At 42.5% G+C, this 24,583-nt stretch overlaps 1 protein-coding gene across 2 annotated transcripts in view; it reads right to left on the bottom strand.

Moving 5' to 3' along the window:
• The window catches only part of RAI14 (retinoic acid induced 14), a gene marked incomplete at both ends in the record, with an annotated part of 124,742 nt that extends 100,467 nt beyond the window's left edge, over positions 1-24,275 (bottom strand). The window contains one exon of one of the 2 annotated variants that reach the window (XM_080692441.1): positions 24,222-24,275. In XM_080692441.1, the coding sequence (XP_080548567.1) occupies positions 24,222-24,257 (36 nt within the window). The remainder of the gene's footprint in view (positions 1-24,221) is intronic. The other variant, XM_080692439.1, reaches the window with a different exon arrangement.
• Positions 24,276-24,583: the final 308 nt, after the last annotated feature.

Here is a 24,583-nt window from a genome sequence, read left to right as displayed (position 1 = left end):
AGGGCAAGTCAGGACTTGGTTACTGCTAGGAGTCAGATAGCTGTTTTAATGTAAATTAACCTAGCTAAGAGTAATTAACAAGTGGAAAGAGAAGGGGAGCTAGAACATGCATTCTAAAGACAGGTTTACATAATAAGTGATATCTAGTTAGGATAGGAGGAGGGAATTGACCTTCCTAAAAGGAGAAACCTGGGAGTAAACTAAGAGGCGGGAAAATTAAGGACACAGTCTTTACCTATCTCACAGAATTATGTAGGAGAAAGAAAGATGGAGGATGTGGTATCTATAAAAAGCTGTTCCAGCCGGGCGTGGTGGCGCACGCTTGTAATTCTCGCGCTTAGGAGGCGGAGACAGGAGGATCGCGCAGGTTCGAAGCCAGCCGCACTGGCTTAAGAGACCCTGTTTCCAAGTAAAAAATATAAAATAGGTCTGAGAGTGTAGGCCAGAGGTAGAAGGATTTCCAGGAACCCCAGTACCACCAAAAAAAAAAAAAAAAACCAGCTGTTCCAGGTTTGGTGGGTCAATGACTTCATTTGAAGCACCCCCTCATGTTATCCCTGGTTAGCATGAGGCTGTAACTGTCTTCTGTATTTTTATCTTTTTAATAAACTCCTTTAACTCTTCAGCAAGTGTCGGTATTATTGAATATTTATCCTCAGTCCAGGACAAGAACCTGCAGTTTTATGGGAATTGTTTCCGGGAGCCTAACGAGGGTACCCCGGGACAGTTTCCCCCAAAGGTAACAGTCACTTCACACCGTAACATTTTAACCTGCAGCTTTTATGGGAATTGTTTCTAGGACTCTAAGGAGGATCCCCGGAGGTGATTCCCCCCCCCCCAAAAAAAATGGTACCCAAACCATAACAGCCCTGACTCCTAACAAACACTGTTCCAGTGAGGGAGGTGCCGAGAGATTTGCTCCTGAGGTCGGTCTCCTTTTTCAGTCCCCTCCCTGCCACTGATGGCCAGAGTTGACTTTCCTTACACTTTGGCCCCATCAGCATAGCTGTTGTTTTCAAGGTCATCCCACTGCTGCTCTAATCTTAATAGAATCAGCAAACCAACATCCATGTCCCTTATCAGAGAGGAGGGCAGAAACAGTGACCAAAAAACAGGATCCTGGGGCTAAGACATTCTGGAAATACCAGGAAGGTATTTGAAAATAGCTGAGTTCATATTAAAGACTCCTGGAATGGTAGTCCACAAAACAGGGCTAATTACTGTTATATGTTATTAGATTTTAAAGAGGGGCGTTCTTGCCTCCTTTCCTGTTCAATAATTCCAGCTAGGTTAACATTTCTTATTTGTATCAACATATGATGAAGAGCGTATGACCTTGACTTTAGCCAGGAGTGACACTACTCAGCCCTAAAAATCAAACAGAAAATCAGTGTTCTGGCTCCGTGGCCGCTGACCAATAGGAGGTGCATGTACTACTATTGGGAATGGCCTAGGAAGATTGGAGAAAGCTCTGATTATTAATATATTTCAAAAATTGGGTGAGGGGCAAATCTGTGCAAGGACTTGGTTTCTGCCTAAAAACAGGCAACTATTCCAATGTAAATTAACCTAGCTAAAGGTGATTAACAAGTCTTAGGAGAGGAGAACTAGGCCTTTCTCTAAAGACAGATCTACATGATGATCTAGGGAGGATGGAGCAGGGTTTGACCTTGCCCTTCATGAAAGGAGACACCTTGCCACACCTTGCTAGGGGAGGTGCCTTACAGGGTTAAGGGGAGGTACCTTACAGGGACTTTCACTACATCAAAATTACGTAAACAAGATGGAGGTCATGGGTATAAAAGGTCTGGCCCACGTGTTGTATCTTTGGTGGGGCATTCATTTGAATCACCCCCCCCATGCCATTCTGGCATGGGGCTATAACTATCTTCTGTATTTCTATCTTTTTAATAAACTTCTTTAAATCTTCAGCAAGAGTCCGGGCTAATGTGTTTTTACCCTTAGCTCAGGACAAGAACCCGTGGGTTTTCTGTTTTTTTTTCTGTTTTGGGTTTTTTTGTGTGTTTTGAGGGAAATTGTGTCTGGAACCCTAACAGCGGTCCTCGGGAACAGTTTCCCCAAAACCATAACATTCCCAAAACGTAACAAGGCTGAGCCTGGAGGATCACAGGACAACTTAGTGAGACCCTGTCTCAAAAAGTATAGAATAAAACAAAATGGCTGGATGCAGCTTGGTGCCTCAAGTAGGGACAGAGAGAGACAGGGATAGAAAGAGATAGATATATGGTAATAGAACCTTTTTAAGTTGGAATCTGAAGAACTTAAACCCAGTTTCAGTAGAACTATAACTCACTGCTCAAAAGAAAAGAAAATTCAAATACAGCAATAAAGATCAGGATGGCAGGACTTGTATCAGGAAAGTGCACCCAAAACAGATGAAGCTATCTACAAATTTCCCAGTAAGCAGATCCACGAGGAAGAAAGGAAAAAAGTGAGGGTCTTTTTTTAAATGGTTTCATTATTAGAAAGCACCATTTGCTGTGCCTTTGCACATGTGCGTCTGTCTCCCAGCCCCGCCTCCCTCCCCTCCCCCAAAGTTCATGTGTTGAAACCCTGATCCTCAACATGACCGCTTCAGAAGCTGCAGACTTGGGAAGTAGCTGGGCCATGAGGGAGAGAACACCATGAGTGGGATCAGTGCCCTTATAAGAGAGATTCCAGGGAGCTCTTTTACTTTTCTGCTGTGTGAGGAATGCACCCAGGGAGTCCCTTGTCTAGTTCCAATTCTGGTCCAAGGTCAAGGTGGCTGCACTGGTGGTGGCCCCTCTTCTTGGCTGCATCCCTGTGCAGCTCAGGGCACACACGGCTTGAATCACAGAACCTGAGAGGGATCCAGCTCACTGGGCTTACTCTAGACATACTCTGGAGGCAACCCATTAACCTGCTATCCACCAATCACATGAATTAATTAGTCCATTCATAACAGCAGAACCCTAACTATCTCTTAAGGGTCCCGCTGGGTCCCTTCAGATCTCATAATAAGTTTCTTAATATCTCATAATATGAATTAAGTTTCAGAGGGAACAAATTATGTTCATACTAGAGTAAGAGCCCCTGACCATGCTGTGACCCAGATTTCTGCCCCCAGCCCCAGTCTCCAGGACTGGGAGAAATACATTTGTATTCTTACAATGCAACCAATTTCTAGGATTTTGATATTGCAGCCTGGACTGATTAACATGTTTACTTGTTTTCAAATACAATTCACAGAAGTCTCTTAATATTATTGAGCTAAAAAGAAATAAATAGTAGTATCAATAGCAGTATCAGCAATAGTAGAGTTCATTAGCAACAAAATCTGTGCCTCATCTACTTTAGCTGCCATGATGACCTAAGAAATAAAAACAGAGATAAGTCACAGGCCAACTTCACTGTGGCTGCCTCGCAGGTATCCAACTCCCAAAGCCATGATCCCCATTGCCACAGGTCACTACCCTTCAGTAAGTCATGATCCATGGCCAAACCTGCTTCTGCCACCCCTTACTTACCAGGTCTGTCAAGCTTCTTTTCTCCTGACCCTGATCATCCCCGGTCTCCATCTCTCGGAATGAAACTGTGAGTCATCTTTCGGCTCTTCCCCACAGGGGCACTTGACGAGGGACTGAGTCTACCTCCAACGTGCCTCACTAAGCAGACCCTCCTTTCTGTGTTTGACCTACTTCTCCTTGGACCCTTCATCCCTTTTCTCCAACTAATCATCCACTATCCACGCTCCCTGCTGCCAAACTTAGCATGTCCAGCTCGCCCTACAAAGCCCTTTCCCATTTAATTGCCTGATATCAAGGGACAGGCAGATTACTTGCTCAAAAGCCAGTAATGTAGCCCGGTGTGGTGGTGCACACTTGTAATTCCAGCATTTTGGGAGGCTGAGACAGGACTGTGGTTTGCAGACAGCCTCAGCTACTTAAGTGAGGCTCTCTGCAACGCAGCGTGGTTCCAAAGAGTGTATTAAATTGTATCTTCAATTACATATGGATAAAACTCAATAACTGTTTGGGTTTTATACTACCTAATTTCTTGACCGGACAACTTTTCCTTATTCTACTTCAGAAACAAAGAAAACATATACATATAATAAGTATGTAAAGACATAAAAGGCCCCTTTCTTCCGTCTTTCCTTTCTCACTCTCTCCCTCTTCTGCTCCATCCTAAAGATCTCCTTTCCCATTGGAGAGAGGCTGAGGGAACAGCCTAGTGGTGAGAGCGCTTGTCTAGCATGCTCAAGGGCCTGGGCTCAGTCCTCAGCAATGCAAAAGTCCAACTCCCTCCCCTTCAAAAAAAAAAAAAAAAAAACTAGGAGAAAAGGTCAGAGACTTGAGGATTTCCTGTCTACAGCTCTGCTTTTATGTCTAAGGAAATGTGAAAAAAGAACTACATATTTCAAAGGAAGGTTATTATGATCATTACATACACTGGGATCAGATACTTTTCCTCCCTGTTTGTTCTTAATTAACAGTGATTACAAGAAAAGTTAGAGGAAGACACATTTGCCTATGTACTGGGGGAGACTTGAACACACTTCAATTAAGTTGTGTGCCCCCCCCACCGGTGCCAATTAAGGTGTGTGCCCCCCCCCCGATGCCAGTGGGACTCTGCGCAACTCTAGGAACAGTAAACCAGCTTTCATACTCTCTTAAAGAAGCAATTATCAGTGGAGGCAAAGAAGGGGTTGGAAAGAGACCTGAACAGGAAATAGACAGTTTTAAAGCTTAATGAGACTTTTGAGAACATCTTATTTTACCCATGTGGAAACACAGAGAGGCAAACTGACTTGCCCTGGTCACAGGCAAGCAATTGGCAGAGCCAAAGACAGAAAACGGAGCTGGCTACTGTGTCCTGACATCATGCACCAGGTCTGATGTGATCTGGAGGGGAAGGGTAAATCCTGAGCCAGCCCCTCCGCCTCTCTGGGCCCCTCATATTTTATTACTGAAGTGGGGCAGGGGTGAGAGGCAGAGGTTTGAGGGGCTTGATAGAGTTCCTGACTCCAGTTAAGGAAGATGAAAAGCTGTTCTAGAGTAGGAAAAGGATATTTCTCATGAAATGCAATCCCTGTGACGAAGTTTGAGGTCAAAGAATGGCAAGGGACAGATCTGGAAGGGTCACCTGGATGCTTCTGCCTGTTACATGGCCTGGAGAGCTGAGCGTGGTCGTGCAAACCTATAACCCCAGTGCTTGGGAGGCTGAGACAGGGGGATTGCAGGCCAGCCTCAGCAACGTAGTGAGACCCTGTTTCAAAATTAAAACAATTAAAAAGGCTGGGGGGTGGGTGTCACTTGGAAGTAAAATGCCTCTGGGTTCAATCCCCAGTTTTTTTTTAAAAAAGTATTTACATGATTTGGATAACCTGGCGTTTCAAGAAGAGAAACACTGTTATAGCAATAGAAGTCAGTAGCAAATAATAAACTCTGCAGATCAGGAGACACACACACACACACACACACACACACACACACACACACGCACTGATATGCCAACACCAATGCAATGAAATCCTGAAATGGAAAATTTCCCCGGTGTCATATTCAAAATGTCTTAGTGTAGCCAGGTACCGTGTTGGGTCCTACCTGTAATCCCAGCTACTTAAGGGGTTTGAGTGAAGAGGATTACAAATTTAAAGCCAACCTGGACAATTTAGGGAGACTGCCAAAATAAAGTAAAAAGGACTGGGAATATAGCTCAGTGGTAGAGCCCTTATGTAGCATGTGAAAGGCCTTGGGTATAATTTCTAAGACCATGAACAAAAAAGCTAATGTAGGGCTGGGGGTCTAGTTCAGTGGTAGAATGCTTGGCCACACACATACACACAGAAGCCAATGTACGTGTCTGAAAACCAGCCTCAAATCTATCGCTTGTCCTGAGATATGTTGTATAAGGGCCCGCCACATAGAAAAAAAAAAAACATAAAAGCAGAAAATAATCTTTAAATGACATATGTGTGTTTACCTTACAGGAAATCTTCCTTCTGTTCAGTTTAATGAGCAACTTTTAATAATGGTAAAATATTCACATTCCAGGGATCATATGAAGCCAAGGCTGCTGAAGTGGGTGATTTAACATTTCAAGGAAAACTGAATTATGGGAAGGTCAAGTCCATTTTAGAAAGTATATTAGGAAGCATTACAAAAATAAGGAAGTGGTTATAAATCTAAGTTCCAAGAATGGCAACTCCCTTGTATGGACAGAGAAAAACACTGGGGTAGAACAATTACATTCCTATACTAGAACACTTACCAGAAAACACACACACACACACACACACACACACACACACACACACACACGTGCGCGCGCGCCAAAAATCACAGCATTAAAAATTGCATTCTCTCAAGAAGCTCCATATTAAAATTATATAGTCTAGAATTAAACCAGCAGTTCAGAGGACAAAGGTAGGAGATCACTTATTCAAACACAGGGGTTGTTTGCATAAGCAAAAGGGAAAAAAAAAAGGAAAGTGGCTGTAAACCAAGGTAAGGGAGAGTGCTGGTGCTGGGAGAAGAGGAAGGTTCATGTTGAGTGCGCTGCACTAAAGGGAGCATCATTCCACTTTCTGATTATATATATATATATATATATATATACTTGCTTTTTACAGGACCGGGGATGGAACCCAGGGGCATTCTACCTCTGAGTGACATCCACCAAGCCCTATTTTTTATTTTAAAACAGGGTCTCACTGAATTGCAAAGGGCCTCACTAAGTAGCCGAGGCTGTCCTCGAACCTCTATCCTCCTGTCTCAGTTTCCTATATGCTGGGATTACAAGCTGTGCCACCATATCTGGCTCTGAATTTTTATTTATTTTTATTTTTTTGGATCTAACACAGCACTGCTCAAGAGAAATACAAGTCAGTTTACATTTTCTGATAGTCAATTTTAAAAAATACCAAAACAATCTAGCAAAATTATTTTTAGTAACATTATAGCTAAGATATTACCATTTTACCAAGAAATCAATGATGACTGGGATATGTGAGCCTCTTATTTGCATACTGTTATGGTTTGGGCCTGGAACATCCCACACAAAGCTCAAGTTCCCGTGTTGAAAGCGTGGTCCCCGATGCAGGGAGGTTTAGGGATGGGCATGGCTGGAGGATCACAAGTTGAGGCCAGGCTGAGCAACACAGAGACACCTTGAACAACCCAAGGCAGGTGGCTAGGGATGTGGCCCGGGGGTACATCTGTCCCGGCCCTATCCTCTCACGCCCTGGGCTTCCAGCCACTGGCCCTATCCTCTCACGCCCTGGGCTTCCAGCCACCACAATTTGAGAGCAGATTTTCTCTGCCTTGTGTCTCCCACCATAGTTTCTGCCTTGGAGCCAGCCAAACATGGACTGAACCTCTAAAACTATGAGCCCAAATAATCATACCCTTCTCCATGTGGTCACAGCAACTAAAAGCTGACTAAAACACATGCTGAGTCTTCACTGCATCCTTTTATATGCAAGTCTGACAGTATATATCAGAAATACTTGTATATATCAGAAATACATCTACTTAGATATTATGAAATTTGCACTCAAATAAATAAATTCAAGGTGTTCCAATGTTAATTAGGCATTTTCCAATGTCTAAACTGAGTGTATCTTTGTAAATATAAATTTATTCAAATGAATACAAGTTAAAATTCAGTTCCGTAGATGCAGCTCTAACCACAATTCAAGCGCTCAACAGACATGTAGCTAATGACTACAGAAGTGGACAGCATAAGGTAAACACATCTTGGTCCCAGCCTCGTAAGGATAATTTCTCTTTCTAGCTTCCCATGGGATATAAAAGTCAAAGCAATAAAAGTGAAATTATTCCACAGGGAGATAAGAATAATAATTTCTTCATTATCCAATCCTTTATGGAATTCAGCTTATGAAATACAAATATAGAAGAAATTTTATTTTTAAAAGAATAGATTTATAAGCTTGGGGTGTAGCTCAGCTTTAGAGTAAATAGTACCTAACAGGCACAAGGCTCTGGGTTCAATCCCCAGCACTGCACACAAACAAATTTGACAGGGGTCTATAGCTGGAAATTAGCACATTTCTATCAGAGTTAATCCTCACAATTTCCCTAGGAGGACAGTGCTTTTCTACAATTCCCATTTTCCTATAAGCAGAAACAGCTCAGAGAAGTTAAGAGATAGTAAGGTTTTCAGAAATTGAGCTCGAGTAATCAACTACCCCCCCCACCCCAGCTTTATAACTAAGCTACATTCCCAGCCTTTTTTATTTTGATTTTTCACTTTGGGACAGGGTCTCACTTTTTTTTTTTTTTTTTTTTTTTTTTTTTTTTTTTGCTTAGGCTGGCCTTCAATTTGTGATCCTCATGTCTCACCCTCCCAAACTGATGGGATTACAGACACGTGCTACCACGCTAGGTTCAACTAAACTCCTCCACGGTGATACTTCTAGGTCTGAGAACAAAACAATGCCCAGCCATTCAGATAAGTAATTATTATTACTTGTTCCTTGGTGGAGTTTAGGGAAAACTGCTGGAATGAAGGACACAGAGGAACGTGTTCCCCTGTACAGCAAGTCAGTTAAAGCTCTCCTTATTGAAAGAGCTATCATGATAAGTGAGATTAGTCAGTCACAAAAAAAAATAAGAAATCGGATGCTCTCCCTAATAAGCAGAAGGTAGGGAGAAAATAGGTCATAGGAGGAACTCTAGACGAAGAAGGAGAAACTACAGATGAGCAAATGAGGCGACCTAACTGAAGGGATGGGAGGGGAGAAGAGGGAAATTCTCCAATGCACATGATGTACTTTAACAAACAGATCAATGTCAATCACTAAGCCAAACATGAGAAGGAGGGAGGGGGAGAAAATGGGTCAGGAATTGAGGAAGGGCTAATTAGGTGATGTGTGCATGTCTCTACTATTGTGTATCCCATTAAGATATATAACTACAAAGTACCAATAAAAATTTTTAAAAAGAGTCTGAGACCAGAGGATCATGGGCTACTTAGTGAGGCCCTCCACAACTTAGTGAGACCCTGTTTCAAAATAAAGAATAAATAAAATAGGGCAAGGCGTGTAGCTCAGAGGTAGCATCCCCAGACCCACAAAAAAAAAAAAAAAAAAAAGAAAGAAAAGAAAAGAAAAGAAAGAGCCATCAGCTGTCATTTCTTCATTTACCACAGTGGCTTAAAGTTCTCTCTGATTGGAGGTGGAATCCTGGGGTGGATCCTAGTAAGCAGTAGTTGAGAGCTTTCCTGGTAGGTTTCATAAAATACCCAGCAAGTAACTAACTATGGAGCCAGATTATATCTCAAACTTCAGTTTTCATCATCATTATGTGGAGGGGCTTGAAACAGGGATCCTTGGGTTCCACCCCTAGAGTTTCTCATTAGGTGGATCTGAGCTGGAGCTTAGGAATTTGCGTTTCTAACAAGCTCCCCAGGTATGCTGAGGCTGCTGTTTTAGGCATCACACTTGGAGAATCACTGAGCTAGGAGAAAAAGATGAGGCACATAATTGAACTACAGAAAAGAATCACTATAAATTCTTAAGAAGCCTTTGTCATTGGTGCAATTTACTAGACTGCATCTGCATTGCCTGCAAGCACCCAGAGGTCGGTGCTTGGATCTGAAGTACTGGCTGCCTCAAGTCCCTTCCTTAAACTTCTAAAAGCTGAGAAGAGCAGATTCAGGCCTCAGAGGGCTGACTTCTCTTGAAGCCAGGAACTACTGACTAGTAAACCTCAGATCCTGTCCAAGGCCCAACAATGGCCAAGGCCCAGCGCAATGTGTGCTCGCATTGTGTGTGTGTGTGTGTGTGTGTGTGTGTGTGTGTGTGTGTGTGTGTGTGTAATTTGAAAAAAAATTTTAAAGAGGAGACTCCCATATATTTTTGTATAAACCTCAGGCTTCACAAAACTTGGATCTGCCCTTAGAGACCTCTTAGCCTTGTTTATGTATTCTGTAATTGCTTCTAGGAAGAGAAAACCACTAAAAGTTTTTAAAACATCACAAATATGTTTAGAACTTCCTTTCATCTCTTAATATATGAAGCAGCTTTAATTTTCTGCAACTTTTAAATTTATTTTTATTTGTGTGTGTGGGGGGGGGTCTGGGGATTGAACTCTGAGGCATTTTACCTTTGACTTGTACTTCCAGCACTTTTTTATTTTGAAATATGTTCTCACTAAATTGCTGAGGGCCTCACTAAATTGTGAGGCTGGCTTTGAACCTGCAATCCTCCTGTTTCAGCCTCCCAAGTACTGGGACTACAGGCCTGCACCACCAGGCCCAGTTTCAGAAACATTTTAAGTGACTAGGTATTATGGACTCAAAATATACTCAAAACCAAGTTTTTACTTTAAATATATTAGTGGATTATAATTTTATAAAGTATCATCCTCTTAATATAAAGCAAAATATTTATGCCTACCCTTACTACCCTTATCTCCGCAGTCTGCCTCTATGAAAAATTGGTATATACTATATGTTTCTGCTTTATATTTGCTATAATTATAATGGAAAATATAATTTTATAATTTCTACTTCTCTCCACTAAATTCTTACGCACTCTCCCAGTTGCTGCATAATTTTTAAGTTTGAAATTTTAAATGGCTATAGAACATTCTTTTCTATGAAAGTAAAAATCTGCCTACTCCAACATATGGGCTAATCTCAATTATTTTGCTAATATAAATAATACTACAATAAATTCTTCACTTCTCTTACATTATTTCCTTAACATAACTTTCCTCAAATATATAAAAAATTATCACAGTGGCCAACCCAACAGTGCTGTTTATGAAACATGGGTTTGTGGAAAAGAAAAGAGAGTGTGGTGTTAACAGGGCTTACCCTGGGCTTGAAATATCAGAGCTTTAAAGAAAATTCAGTATGTTTATGCACAGAAAACTGTGCCTGTCTTTAACACTTTTTTGACCATTCTGGAGAATTTCTTCCCCTACTAGGAGCAAACTGCCCAGAATATTTTGAACAAACTATGACTCAATGACTCCCCAATGCACAAGAGTGTAAAAATAATGATGTCATAGTATCCTTTAATGAGGTTGAAAACAGCTGCCCCATCAATACCAAGACATAAGCACTGTTGTGTTTCTGGTAACCAACAGCAGTACCCTTAGTCAATGACAGTCAAGTTCTTTTGTGACCAGCCAAATAGTAAACTAGGTCTAAATTTAGGTAATTTTCTGACCAGAGAAATTCATTAGCGTATACAAGGTCTAAGTTCACACTGTCTTCTCTGTAGTGTGGTTCTCCAACCACCTGAGCTAATAAACTATAAATACAAATAATTTCAGCTTGGGTACAAAACAAGCCCAATCAACCCTCTGTATCCATGGGTGCCATGTCCATGAATTCCATCAATCATAAGCTGAAAATATTTCTTAAAAATATACAGGGGAAGTTCACCAAGTGTGTGTACTTGTATGTCCCTATCACTCTGAACTGCATTATGATGTGACACTACAATGTACCAATAAAAGTATATAAAAAAGTATCAATACTACATAAATATAACTTATGTTTTAAACAATACAGTATAACTACATGCATAGAATTCACATTTGTATTAAGTATTACAGGTAATCTCGAGATGAGTTAGAGTATAAAAGGCATGGGTTATATGCAAACACCAGGCCATTTTATATGAGGGACTTGAGCATCCACAGACTTCAGTGTTCACAGCCATTCTGGAACCAATCTCCCAACAGTACTGAGGGAGGACTGTTCACAGGTGGGCCACGCCCTCCACCGATGGCTGCTCATGTCGCACAGCACAATCCAAGGTAGGCCGCCCTAATGCAAATGCACCAGAAAACACCGCTGACCAGTTGTTTTTGTCTAAAATTTGGGAATCTGAGCAGAAAGGCTACAGGAAGAGTACGACCTGATGGGGAAGGGCTGCTGTAGCTTTCTAAATGTACATGGAGAAGCAGGAGTCCACAGAAACAGGCTCCCTATGATTGCTTGGCTTACTCGCCCAATCCTGAGTAAGTCCAGGGCTTAGGAAACAAGCCACCTCCCAGGTATTCTCCAGGCACAGACAATTCTCCGGGACCTGAACCTGGTGCCAGAATTTGACACCCAGGGGGAACGGTTCCCCAGACCTTCCCAGGGCTAAGTCCTTGTTATTTTAAAAACAGAAAGTAAGACCTACATTCCTAAGTCTTCCATCCCAGTATGGCCCTCCTCCCTGGGCCACACCCCTCCCTAAAACAGGTCTAACCACTTTTATTTCCATATTCTCCACCCCCCTCTTATCTCTGGCACCAAAATCTCTCCACCTGATAAATTCTGGACCTGGCTACTAGGCCTCACTAAGTATGTTTTGGCCGAAGTTTACCCATGATTATCACCTTTCAGTTGCCACTGGCAATTGGAATAGGAATCTGAAATTCAGTCTCAGGCCCTTACCTGGTTGGCTGGAATCAGTACATCTAACATCTTGCCTCTCCTGGTGGCAAGCAGCTGTGGTGGACACCAGGTTCCTGGAGCCAGAGTCCCCAGGGTCAAGCCCTCATTCTCACCAGACCTTAGGGATTTGCACAAGTGTTGCAGGTTAAACTGTGTCTCCCTGCAAGTTCATTTATTGAAGTCAGCTTACCCAATACCTCAGAATGCCACCTTATTTAGAAATAGGGTCATGCAGGTGGCACTGGTAAACAATAAGATGAACCCCTAATCAACAGAACTGGTGTCCTTGTAGAAGGGGAAATCTGGACAGAGACATGCACACAGAAAAACAGCCATGTGAAGACAAAGGCAAAGATGGGGCTGAGGCTCCTATAAGCCAAGGAATCCCAAAGATCACAGGCAGCAGAAGGCACCAATACTTCTGAGGCTTAAGGGGCTCCATTTATACGAGTTGTTACAGGAGCACTTAGGGAAGTAACACAGCAGGTTACTGTGCTGCAGCTTTCTCATCTGGAAAATGGGAGTCTGGAGAGTTCTTTTCTGTAGCTAAGCATAAACAAATTGCAGCTGAAGTTGCTACAGTAATGCCTAGCGGGTAAATCCATTTTAGTGTTGAATAACTGATCATTAAACATTCTCTTTTGATCAAATAGATCATCTCTGAGTTTGGTTTCCTAATGTTTTCCCCCCAACAAGTTAATTAGTCAAATGCAAAGGGCAAAAATAAGCCCACACCAGCTCTCCCAGGAGGTGAGGGGCACTGACCCTGGGCTGGCACAGCCAAAGCTGGGTGTGGCCACTCAATTTAGAGACCTTCCTTTGTGCATCAACAGGAATCTAGGCTCCCTCCCTGCTCTTCAACCCCACACCCACTCAAATCCCATCCCTTCCTTCCCTGAAACAGCCACCACCCTTGCCTTGGCCCTAGGCCGGGCCCCTTTCTCGGGTTACATTCTCTCAAAACCCCCAATCAGTCTACTGCCAAAATATAATCATCTCAAAACCTCATTCCTCGGTTTGATTCGCCCCACCCCTTCCTGGGCTTTTAACACTGCACGGAGAAGTCCGTCCCTCCCTGGGAACTAGATTTCCTATTACTTGTCTATCTACACCTTCCTCTTTGGCCAGTCTCCTCACCCACCTGTTGCCTCAGCAGCACTGGTGTCCTCTGCCAAGTGTCACCTCCCCAGCCCCAAGGTCACCTCCCTTCCAGGAAGCCTCCCCTCAACTCCTATGGTGTCCACCGCCCACACCAGCTGATCTGAGCCAAGAGCCCTGCAGTGCTGCAACTCTTTCATGCAAGCCAGTCAGATGGTCCCAACTCGACAGAAAATGTTTTGAGACCATCCGTTCATCACAGGACACCGAGGACACCAAGCACCAGGCATCGCACCCCGAGTCTTCGGTGGCTCTGATTCACTGAGAATTCACCTTGTGCCAGATTTTATCCTAATCTTCATGACGATGCTCTAAGGGAGGTGCTGTTCTCACCCTGAATTATAGGTGGAAAAATGAAAGATAAGATGGATTATGTAATTTACCTGATGTCACAGAGATATGAAACTGGGACAGGATAGAAAATAGGGCTGAGAAATAGTACCATAGGCAAGCTGGTAATAAGTGCAATAACCAGACTCAAAGAATGTGGATTAAGGGGCTAGAGGTTTAGCCCAGTGATAGCATGCTCACCTAGCATGCTCGAGCCCTGGGTTCAATCCCCAAACCATAATGATAACAAATGCGAACTAAGGCACTATTGAAGGCAGGTCAACAGTTCACATACAAATACATACACAATATCTACTTCTCAGCCAGGCATGGTGGCATACACCTGTAATCCCAGGACTTGAGAGGCTGAGGCAAAACGACCCCAGCTTGAGGCCAGCCTCAGCAACTTAGACCCTTCACAACTTAGTGAGACCATGTTTCAAAATAAAATATAAAAGTGGACTGGGGGTATAAAAGTGAACTCAGGTATAATGCACCTGAGTTCAATCCCTAGCAACACACACACACACACACACACACACACACACACACACACACCACAAATATATATGAAATAATACATATGTATATGCATATATACATATACCTATATAGGTATATATGTATATGTGTTTCCATATACATATAAGAATTTCCACTGGGCATGGTGGCACACACTTGTAATCCTAGTACTTGGGAGGCTCAGACAGGAGGATCACAGGTTCAAAGCCAGCCTAAGCAACTTAGCAAAGCCCTCTACAACTTAGTGAAACCCTGTTTCAAAATAGTAGATAAAATCGGGTCGAGGTTATAACTTAGCAATAGAATGGCTCTGGGTTCCATCATAGTACCCCCCAAAAAAATAGAATTTTCTCATACGTATATAAGAAAACATATAGAAGGTTTCACCTTTCAGTTACTCAATACTTATAAACAATTTAGACTAAAAATAATTAGGCATGCCGACCCAGGTTTGTGGATGACTTGACGTGATTATGAGAACTCGAATTTAAAATGATGTAAAAACTAGAGAAATTTAGCAAAGTTAACTAACAAAGTAAAATTTATGTGGGATTAAAAACTGTCTTGCATTTCAGTTCAAAAAAATACCCAGAAGCACAAGTACATGAGAATCACAGGGTCTCACAAACAGCACCCGGGGAACAAGGATCAACAACAAACCCAGCATGAAAGATGTGGGCAGCGTGGTCACCAAAAGTGCGAATATGAGCTTAGATACATCGATAAAACTGCACATCAAGGAAGTAGTTACTCTACTATTTTTAATGTCAACTCTAAAATTCTGCTCAGAACTCCAAGCCCCACAATTTAAGAGAGACAAACCTGCCGTTTGTATTCTGAAATAATTAATGTAATTAAGAATCCTCAGATTTCACAACTTCAAAAATTACATGTTGCCTGGATACATGGACTCAGGGTAACCACAGCTAAGTGTGTAGGCTGACATCACTCCCCGACTCTTATAGCTCCTGTCTGTATAAGGAACCCCAAAATCACAACTATAAAACAGTACTTAAACAGACCCTTGCTAATCCCATATCTTATCAGATCAGGTCACCCAGTATGTTATTAGACTTAAAAAGAAAAAGCCTGTTGATTACCTAATGTCACCACTGATAACACCCAGGAGCAGTTTCCATTCCTAACATGGAAAAGGTGTTTAACTTCACCTAACTCTGCACTGCTACAAGAGGCTTCCTCCCCCACAGCAAGGGGGACTGGGCAGGTACCAGCCAAGAGCCATGGCCTGCCAGAGAAAAGTAACAACACTGCAGGAAGTCACCAAAGGTTGAGAACATTTTGGGCTCACCTTTTAACATTCAAGTCTCTAATGAGACTGTGGAAACTGCTTGTGGCTAAGTTACCTGACTCCAGCATCCACTCTCCCAGGCCCTCAGGTTTGGTTGGTTCATGGCTACCAGCTACAAAATATGTTTTCCCTCCTCCCTTGCAGCTAGACAGGGCATGTGACTAAGCTCCAATCAGCTCCCTACGAGGCCCATGATCTGTGCCCTCTGGTGCACATGCTTTGAAAAACTATATGCTTGTGCTTTAATATTCTTCTTTTTGGTTCTTAAAACTTGAATGTTGATCATGCAACATGACCAGCCTGGAACAATGCTGTATAAAAGTTATAATAAAAGACAGCATTTTAAAATTTCTAATAACCACATTAAAAAAAAAAAAAAGAATAAGTAGTAACAGGTGAAATGAGCTTTACCGGGGTTATTTACTCCTCTATGTCCATAATATTAGCACTTCAATGTGTACTTATTAAAAAGTTGTAGAAAATATTTAATAGTTTACATCCTTGTGGGAGTGTGTAGAGTCTTTGAAATCTGCTGTGTATTTTATTTTCTAGCACATCTCAAGTTGGACTAGCCACATTTCAAATGCTCAAAAGCCACATACAGCTAGTGGCTGCCACTGGCACATGCTGCCCTATAAGAAACAGGAGGATACCACAGCAAGACAGGGGGCCCTGGAAGAATCTATGGAGTGAAGTTGCCCTGCTGCCTCCTGCACTGCTTAAAACCTTTACTTTAGAAAAAAAACCAGCTTCTATCTTATTTGAGCCGCTGCATTTCCAGGTATTTTGTGATAGCAGCTTATCTGGTCACTAAGTAAAGCATCCACTCCAAACTCACAGAGGGACCTTACAGCTTCTGTTATGAAATAACAGTTGGAAGAATTAAGCGGTCACACTGACTCTCATCAGAACCCCTTTAAAAGCCGGGTGTGGTGGCACATGCTCGTAATCCCAGTATTTGGGAGAGTGAGACAGAAGGATTGCAGGTTTGTGGCCAGCTTCAGAAACTTAGCAAGACTTTCCTCAGCTTAGTGAGACTGTTTCAAAATAAAAATAAAATAAGGCTAGAGGAATAGCTAAGAGGTAGAATGCCCCTGGGTTCAACACTAATACCATTAAAACAAACAAACACCGTCCAGAAACACAGGTAAAGTCCAAAAGTGGCCATTAAAACACTCTCGGCACTAAAAAATACATTAAAAATAAATACATCCAAGGAGAGCATGGATTTCCTTAGACGTTTCCTTGTTCTTTTCTCTTGTTATCTTTTTACCTCCCAGAAAAACAGCTCACCAGGCAGCCCAGAGAGGAGAGAGCTAGAGACCATCAGATCATTTGGTCTCCTAAGGAAATAAAAATCGAAATCTTTTCAGGTAACGCTTTGCAAAACAACTAAAAGCATTTCCATTAATGCCATGGAAACCACTCTAATAATTAAAGAATCAAGTTGTTCAAAATACACTTTCTTTAAGGACCTAAAGGAGTGGAGATGTAGCTCAGTAACAGAACACTTGTGTTGCATGTATGGCAGGTGTCCATTCCTAGCATAAAGTAAATAAAATGAAATGAAATGAAATGAAATGAAATGAAATGAAATGAAATGAAATAAAATAATGAGGTAGGGACTCAAGCAAAAGCAAACCCAAGGCTACTCACTTATGTTGTTTTTACAGACATACTGGGCCTTTGGCTAATGCTATCTCTATTGAGTGAAAGTTACATAAAGAATCTGACAAAAAAAAATGTAGGTCAACAATAACCTTCCTTCAAAATGATTAGGTAATTAATTCAGAATAAAGACATAAATGATGAGTCCCAGATGACTCATTGTGTAGACTATCACAAATATGAAAACAGTCCCCAAGCAGAAGGGTCGGTAGAGCTCAGGTCTATATCTGTGTGAGCTCAGTCAGGGGCATAGGGACTCCAGAGGCTGAAAAGACATAGAGGTGAGTTATAAGGTGCCAAAGGCTGAAAAGACATACTGGTGAGTTATAAGGTGAATTATGCCCCATTCATATGTTAAAGATCCAATGCCCCTACCTCAGAATGTGATCATATTTATAATTAGGGTTTTGTAGAAAATCCTCATTTATTTCTTTATTTTTGCTGTACTGGGATGGAAACCAAGGGCATTCTACTTTCAGCGACACCCCCAGACCTATTTTTTTTTTTATTCTTTATTTTGAAACAGGGTCTCACTAAGTTGCAGAGCATGGTAGCACACATCTGTCATCCTAGGACTTGGGAGGCAGAGACAGGAGTATTGTAGGTTCAAGGACAGGCCCAAAAATTTAGAAAGGCTCTCAGCAACCTAGCAAGATGCTATTTCAAAATAAAAAAAATGAAAATAAGGCTGGGGGTGTAGCTCAGAGGTAGAAAGCCCTTGGGTATGAGCCCTGCTACCACAAAATATAAGTAAAATAAATGAGTTCATTAGGATGGGCCCTACTCCAATTTCACTGTGTCCTTATGAAACAGGGGAATGGGGAGCCGGGCATGGCGATGCACACTTGTAAATAATTTGGGAGGCTGAGACAGAAGGATCACGGTTCACGGACAGCCTCAGCTATTTACTGAGGCCCTTTGCAACTCAGTGAGACCTTGTTTCAAAACAAAGAATAAAAAATAGGGCTGGGGGTGTAGCTCAGAGGCCAAATGCCCCTGGGTTCTATCCCCAGTACCGCAAAATAAATACATACATACATACATACATACATACATACATACAACACGGGAATGTAGACAGATATGTACACAGGGAGACTGTCCTGTTAAGATGAAAATTAGACAGAGAGGCTGCATCTAGGAGCCAGAGGTCACCAGCAAACCAGGGGCCAGGCAGGGGCCAGACTCTCCTCAGAGCCCTTGCAGGAACAGGCCCAGCCAGTGCCCCGGAGCACAGTTTCAGCCTCCAGAACTGTGAGGCAATAAATCTCTGTTGTTCGGGCCACCCAGTTTGTGATACTTTGTGTGGAAGCCCTGGCCGACTCCTACAAGGTGAAGTCAGGCAGCAAGCAGAATCTACATTTAGGAAAGGGCTGACAAGACCTGGAAAATATGCAGCATGACACAAACCTGACCGAATCGCTCTCTAGAAACTGACTGGAGTCTCCTGCCTCCACCCAATGGGGCCACCTCTGGTATATTTTTAAATTATGCCTGTGAAAAGGGAGGCTTAGCTTCACAATGGAATTGGCTGAGGCTCCTCTGTCGACAGAGACTTAAGTTTTAAACAGTCCCATTGTGTGTGTGTGTGTGTGTGTGTGTGTGTGTGTGTGTGTGCGCGCGCGCGCACGCGCGCATGTGTGTGGTGGGGGAGGGAGGCTCAGGCATCTGTAAAAACTTATTACGAATGACTAAACGCTCCTTGAAAAAATACCTTTGGCAGGGATGTGGGCTGTCGACCTTCACAAGAGCTGTTATCTCAACAGGCAACAAATTCAAGCCCTTGACTGAGCAGGATGTGTCTGGTTCCTCAAGATTCACGGGTCGTGTGTCTTTCTTTGGTGGAAGGCTGCAATGCTTAGGGGCTGCCACATAAAGGTATACCATTGATTTAATCTTTCAAAGAGCCAGTCACCTTAAATGGGCTGCTTAGATTTTTTTAATGGAAAGGTTACTGCGTCCCTATTACGATGGGGAAACATAATTGGGAACAAATCTTTCATGAAATTAAACACACACCCACAAAGTCAACTGTAAAGTACTCAATGTCAGAGTGGCATTTCTCAAAATTTGTCACAAAGATCTCTCAAGTCCATTCCCCATCCCTCAACCTCCACCCATTTCACCCAGACGCTAAGAACTGGCATTTGCAAAGAAATTCCAGAAGCCTGAGCATTTTACTAGCAAAGGGAAATCCCAACCTCTTTGGCCTCGTTTTTCATGATGACAGCTCATTTTTCCATGTGGAACCACATTCTAGTTGCTGCAAATATTTAAAGAGGTAAAAGAAGCCACTTTTAAACGAAAGGATAAAAGGCATAAAACAATGGCAGCCATAAAAGATATAAATAATGATGACTTAGAACTCTGTGCTTGTTTTGTAAGCATAAAAGTCAGCCTATCCATCTTAAAAACTAGACTGCAAGTTTTACAGTGTGCATTGAAGCTGAGCCAGGCTGTGGCACTCTGCTGGCTTCCTGAAGTCTTGCTACTTTGCACTGTCAAGGGCAACTTTTGACAGTCTACCCACCGACGACGTCCAACCATCCTTCCGAATCCCACCCATACTCAAGGCTGGAGTGAAGCTTCACCTTCATTAAGCACTCCAAATTCTCCCATTCACAGTGATTCATCTTCCTGAAAACCATGTGTTTTCAAGTGAAAATCAAGTGTTTATCTCCAGGCTTCCCAATCTAACAGCTAGGTATCTCATCTTGAAGGCCCCTTTAGTATCTATATTCTGTTCATATTTTCTGCATGCATTTTCTCTCCTCCCACCTAAGTTTTTCAATTTTGTAAAGAAAAGAACTAAGCCGGGCGTGGAGGCGCACACTTGTAATCCCAGCATTCGGGAGGCTGAGACCGGAGGATCACAGTTCGTGGACAGCCTCAGCTACTTAGTGAGGCCCTCTGCAGCTCAGTGAGACCCTGTTTCAAAATAAAGAATAAAAAAAATTGGGCAGGGGGTGTAGCTCGGAGGTCAAATGCCTCTGGGTTCCATCCCCACACACGCCAAAAAAAAAAAAAGAAAGAAAGAAAAAGGAAAAAACTACAGGTTCTATTTCTCTTGTACCCCTTCTCTAGTACCAAATCCAAGGGTGAGAACACTCCAAAGCTATAAACTTCAAGTGAAAAAAAAAGTCTTCTACCATACAAGCTCCCAAATACTTTTTAGCCTCTGTGAGTTATCTGGAGGGTCCCAAATATATTTAGGATCAAAACAACTAGACAGTGACATTGTCTAACCACAGCCCATAGAATTACACCCCACCCTTACTTTACTCACATAAACTTGTCCTGGACATGGAGCCAGCCTGCGTCTTTCAGAAAGGACACTCTGATAAAATCTCTATGAGTATGATGGACCTGGGGCAGCAGAGTGACCTGAAGGCCATCCACGGGGGCTCTTGTGGGTCGCTCGAGTCTTTATTTTTACTCTAGGGTTTTGTTCTCAATGGCCAACAAACTAATCTGGCCGCAGACCTCCCAGACGCAGGCTGCTGAAATGTAATCGCACTGTGGGTCACCTGTCTTATCTTTATAAAGCATGAACCTGATCCGCCATCCTCTTCTGTCTACCTCCCAGAAGTACAAAGAACTCTTTCTTTGCCCTTCTCCCTCACACAAAGACAGGCAGGGGAATTGGATGGCTGATGACTTAGGATATTTGAGAGAGACCACTCATTCAGGTAAAGACTGTAGTTTGACTCATTCAATTGGATATAATCATTTGTAAACTTGTTTTCTTGTAACAAGCAATATACATACACACATGTACATACACCAAAACCTTCAAACTGAAAGGCATACACTGGAAAGTGGGTTCCCCTCCCCTACTCGATTCCAGCTCTCAATTTTCCTTCTTAGAAGCATCAATTCACGTGTGTGAGGACATGGGGGTACTGGGGATTAAACCCAGGGCCATTCCACCTCTGAGCTATAACTCAAGCCTTATTTTATTTTTATTTTGAAACAGGGTCTCACTAGATTGATGAGGGTCTCACTATTTGCTGAGGCTGTCCTCAAACCTCAAATCCTCCTGTCTTGGCCGCCCAAGGACTGGGATACTGGGATTACATATATGTTTGTACCACCACTTCTGGCTCTAAAAACTTCTGAATCTTACTTTTTTTTTTTTTTTTTTTTTTTTTACTTTGGGTTTCTTGTTAGGAAAAAGGAGTAGGTATTACCAGGCCTTTTCTGAGCAGCAGCAGGGTCTGGAATGTGTGTTCATATCCAGTAGTGCTCTTAACTTTCACAGTAATCATTTTCAGGTGGGTAACCCAAAGTAAGAAGATCTGTCTAAAGCCACAAACATCAACCCAACCTTGAAGTTGCTTTTCCAATCTGCGTCCCCAATACCCTATTTTATAAAATAGAATCTCTACCCACAGGCCATGTTTCCACCCTGGAGAACATGGGTCATGGGATCTGATGAGTTTAGTGCCAAAGAAACTGGTACTTCAACCTGGGCTGTAAGGACCCAGGCGAATATGACTCCACCTCCCTGGGCCTCGATTTCTTCATCTGCAAAATGAGCTTCGTCATAAAACCTATCACATCAGGTTTGTGGCCAGAGGAAATGGATTTAACGTGAAGAGGCTGGCCCCTGACATTACAGTAATGACTCCAACATGGGGACCTGTTATTATCATCACATGGCTGGTTAACAAAGCGAAGTTTGAAATGGTTTGCTTTTTGTGTTTTGTTTTGATTCACCCCCCCTTGGCTATATGGTTATGGAGCTTGGGGAACAAGGCATGATGAATCTGGGAAGCCATGAGAATTTCTCTGGCTTCATTAGACCAATTTCCTTTGCTCTCCTCCCTAGGGATGCTCCTCCAACATTTCTTCTCTTGGTGCTCACTGCCAAAATCACAATCTTCTCTGCTGCCAAATCTCTGAGACTCCTGCTAGTGTTTTTGCTTGATTTTTTTTTTAATCATGAAACTATTTCAGTTTTTTTTTTTCTTTAAAAACTGGATTACAACAACACCCTCTCTGATGCCACAAATTAAAAACTTTTCAACCGCAAGTTTATATGCCTATCATTCCCCCCATCGCCCTTGTCATATATTATGTAACTCTCACAATATTGGGCTAAAAGTATGGAACTCTCACAAAATTAGGCTAAAATAGTCTCAACGTGTAGACGAGTAAACTACCCAAATTCCCTTAGAATGAAAAAAGACACTTGCTAATGTGATTGCATTATTTATAAACCTTATCTGCTGAACTTGGTGACACTGGTCCTCTTTAGTTGAAGCCGAAAGACAAGAGCAGGCTTGGTGTCATACAGCCAGCAGATGAGAAGGTCGAAGGAGGTTTCCTAGGGTAGGAGCAGCTAAGGAAGTCAGATGCCCAGAGCACTCTCCGTGGCCAGAGGCAACTATACACCGTCCAAGTTGCTTTAGATTCTCTGAGTGCTGGTTCCACGCAAGATATAACTCCTAGATCCCTGACATTTTAAAAGTAACCAAACTTCAATTTTTCCTTCTTACTGTCATTGACAAAAATTGTATATGTCTATGATGTACGTACAACTCAGCATTTTGAAATATGAATGCATTACAAAATGGCTAACGAGTCACCATAAAAATAGTAAGGCAATATTGATTTTTTTCCTAAGAAACCTTTATAGCTCTTTCTTTAGGTGAGATAATATTTTGCAACAATCACCAAAGCATCTCATCGGGTCTGGGCCTTATCAGAGCATTAAGTTACATGTCACGAGGCAACCTGAGCAGATAAGACTTAGCCAAAAGTAGGTATGCATGTGACATGCTGGCCATAAAAGACATCGTTACTGCAAAAACACAGTTGTGCCAAGCTGTTAAAAGTGATTTGGGGTAAGTTGAAGTTCAGCTCACCTAATCTTATATAATAACCGAGCCTGTTTCAAGGGCCACATTTCTGGGCTTCTATCTAATACTCTTCCATGAATTTCTCTCATTCAACAATCCTGCTTGAAGCACCTGGAATGGAGCTAGCATAAGACAGGATCCTAGTAGGCTCTCTCTTTCTGTGTGTGTGTGTGTGTGTGTGTGTGTGTGTGTGTGTGTATGTGTGTGTGTGTATGTGATACTAGGGATAGAACCCAGAGGCATTCTACCTCTGAACTACACTCCAGCCCTATTTCATTTTTTATTTTGAAACAGGGTCTCTACATTGCTGAGGCTGACCTATCAGCAGGTTTATAAAATAACTTTATGTAAAAATGGCACCGCTTATACACCATCCGTTATGTTGTTTTTCTCCGTTTTCTTCTCCGGAGACTCATTTTCCTAATTCTGATGTCATTAGCTGGTTCCTCCAATCCGAAGTCCTTTATGATGAATAGCAAACACATAAGAGCCTGAGAATGCAGGGGAGTGGAGGTACAGGCCGCCCCGGGTACTGCTGTTTTATCATGAATGCCCTGACAGAGAGTTAAAGGCTAAGACGAGGCACGCTAATATGGAATTCCTTAACCTCCCTCATGAGAATTGCTTCTTCTAGAAAATGACACTCTGAATCAGAATTTTGCAACTTTAGAAAATGCTAATGATTTTTCTAATTCTTTCCTTTAAGATATGTAATCCCGACTGTTCCTTTCTCTACAAGGCACAGGCCCCGGGAATCTTTAAAACGACATATCTGAAAGCTATCCACGCAAACAGCAAGGAAGCCAAAGCTTGCCATTGGCAGAAGCCACCCTGAGCTGGCCAAGCGCTTCCGCTGTCTGTAGTTTATTAACCTGGCGCCCTGTGGGGCAGGAGTGGGAGCTGCTTCTGCAGCCCCACGGAGCAGAGCCCGGCGGCCAGACCACGGGCCACGGCCCACTTACATCGCTCTTCCGGAACTTCGCTTTTAAGCTCTTCATGTTTAGTCCATTCAGCCTTCCAAAGTCCTAGGAGATTTTTCAACACCTAAATAGAAGAAGAAAGAAAGAATGAATGAATAGGTTCCCAAATAAACACTATAGATTTTCTCATCTGACCTGATTATAACTTTGGGCCACGGGTAGGAGCGGGGTTGGGCTCAGGAGATGGTCAGAACTGACACCTAGGGAGTGGTAAATAACCTATGCTAGCTCCACTCGAAATACAATCCCTAGATCCCTCACATTTTTTTAAATTAACCCAAACATGCTGGGCCTGGTGGTGCACATCTGTCTGCTCAGTACTTGGGAGGCCAAGAGAGGCTCAG

Source organism: Muscardinus avellanarius (assembly GCF_963383645.1).
Source record: "Muscardinus avellanarius genome assembly, chromosome: 1".
Taxonomy (NCBI): Eukaryota; Metazoa; Chordata; class Mammalia; order Rodentia; family Gliridae; genus Muscardinus; species Muscardinus avellanarius.
Note: the sequence above shows the minus strand (reverse complement) of the source record. Positions and strands in the feature narration are given on the sequence as shown.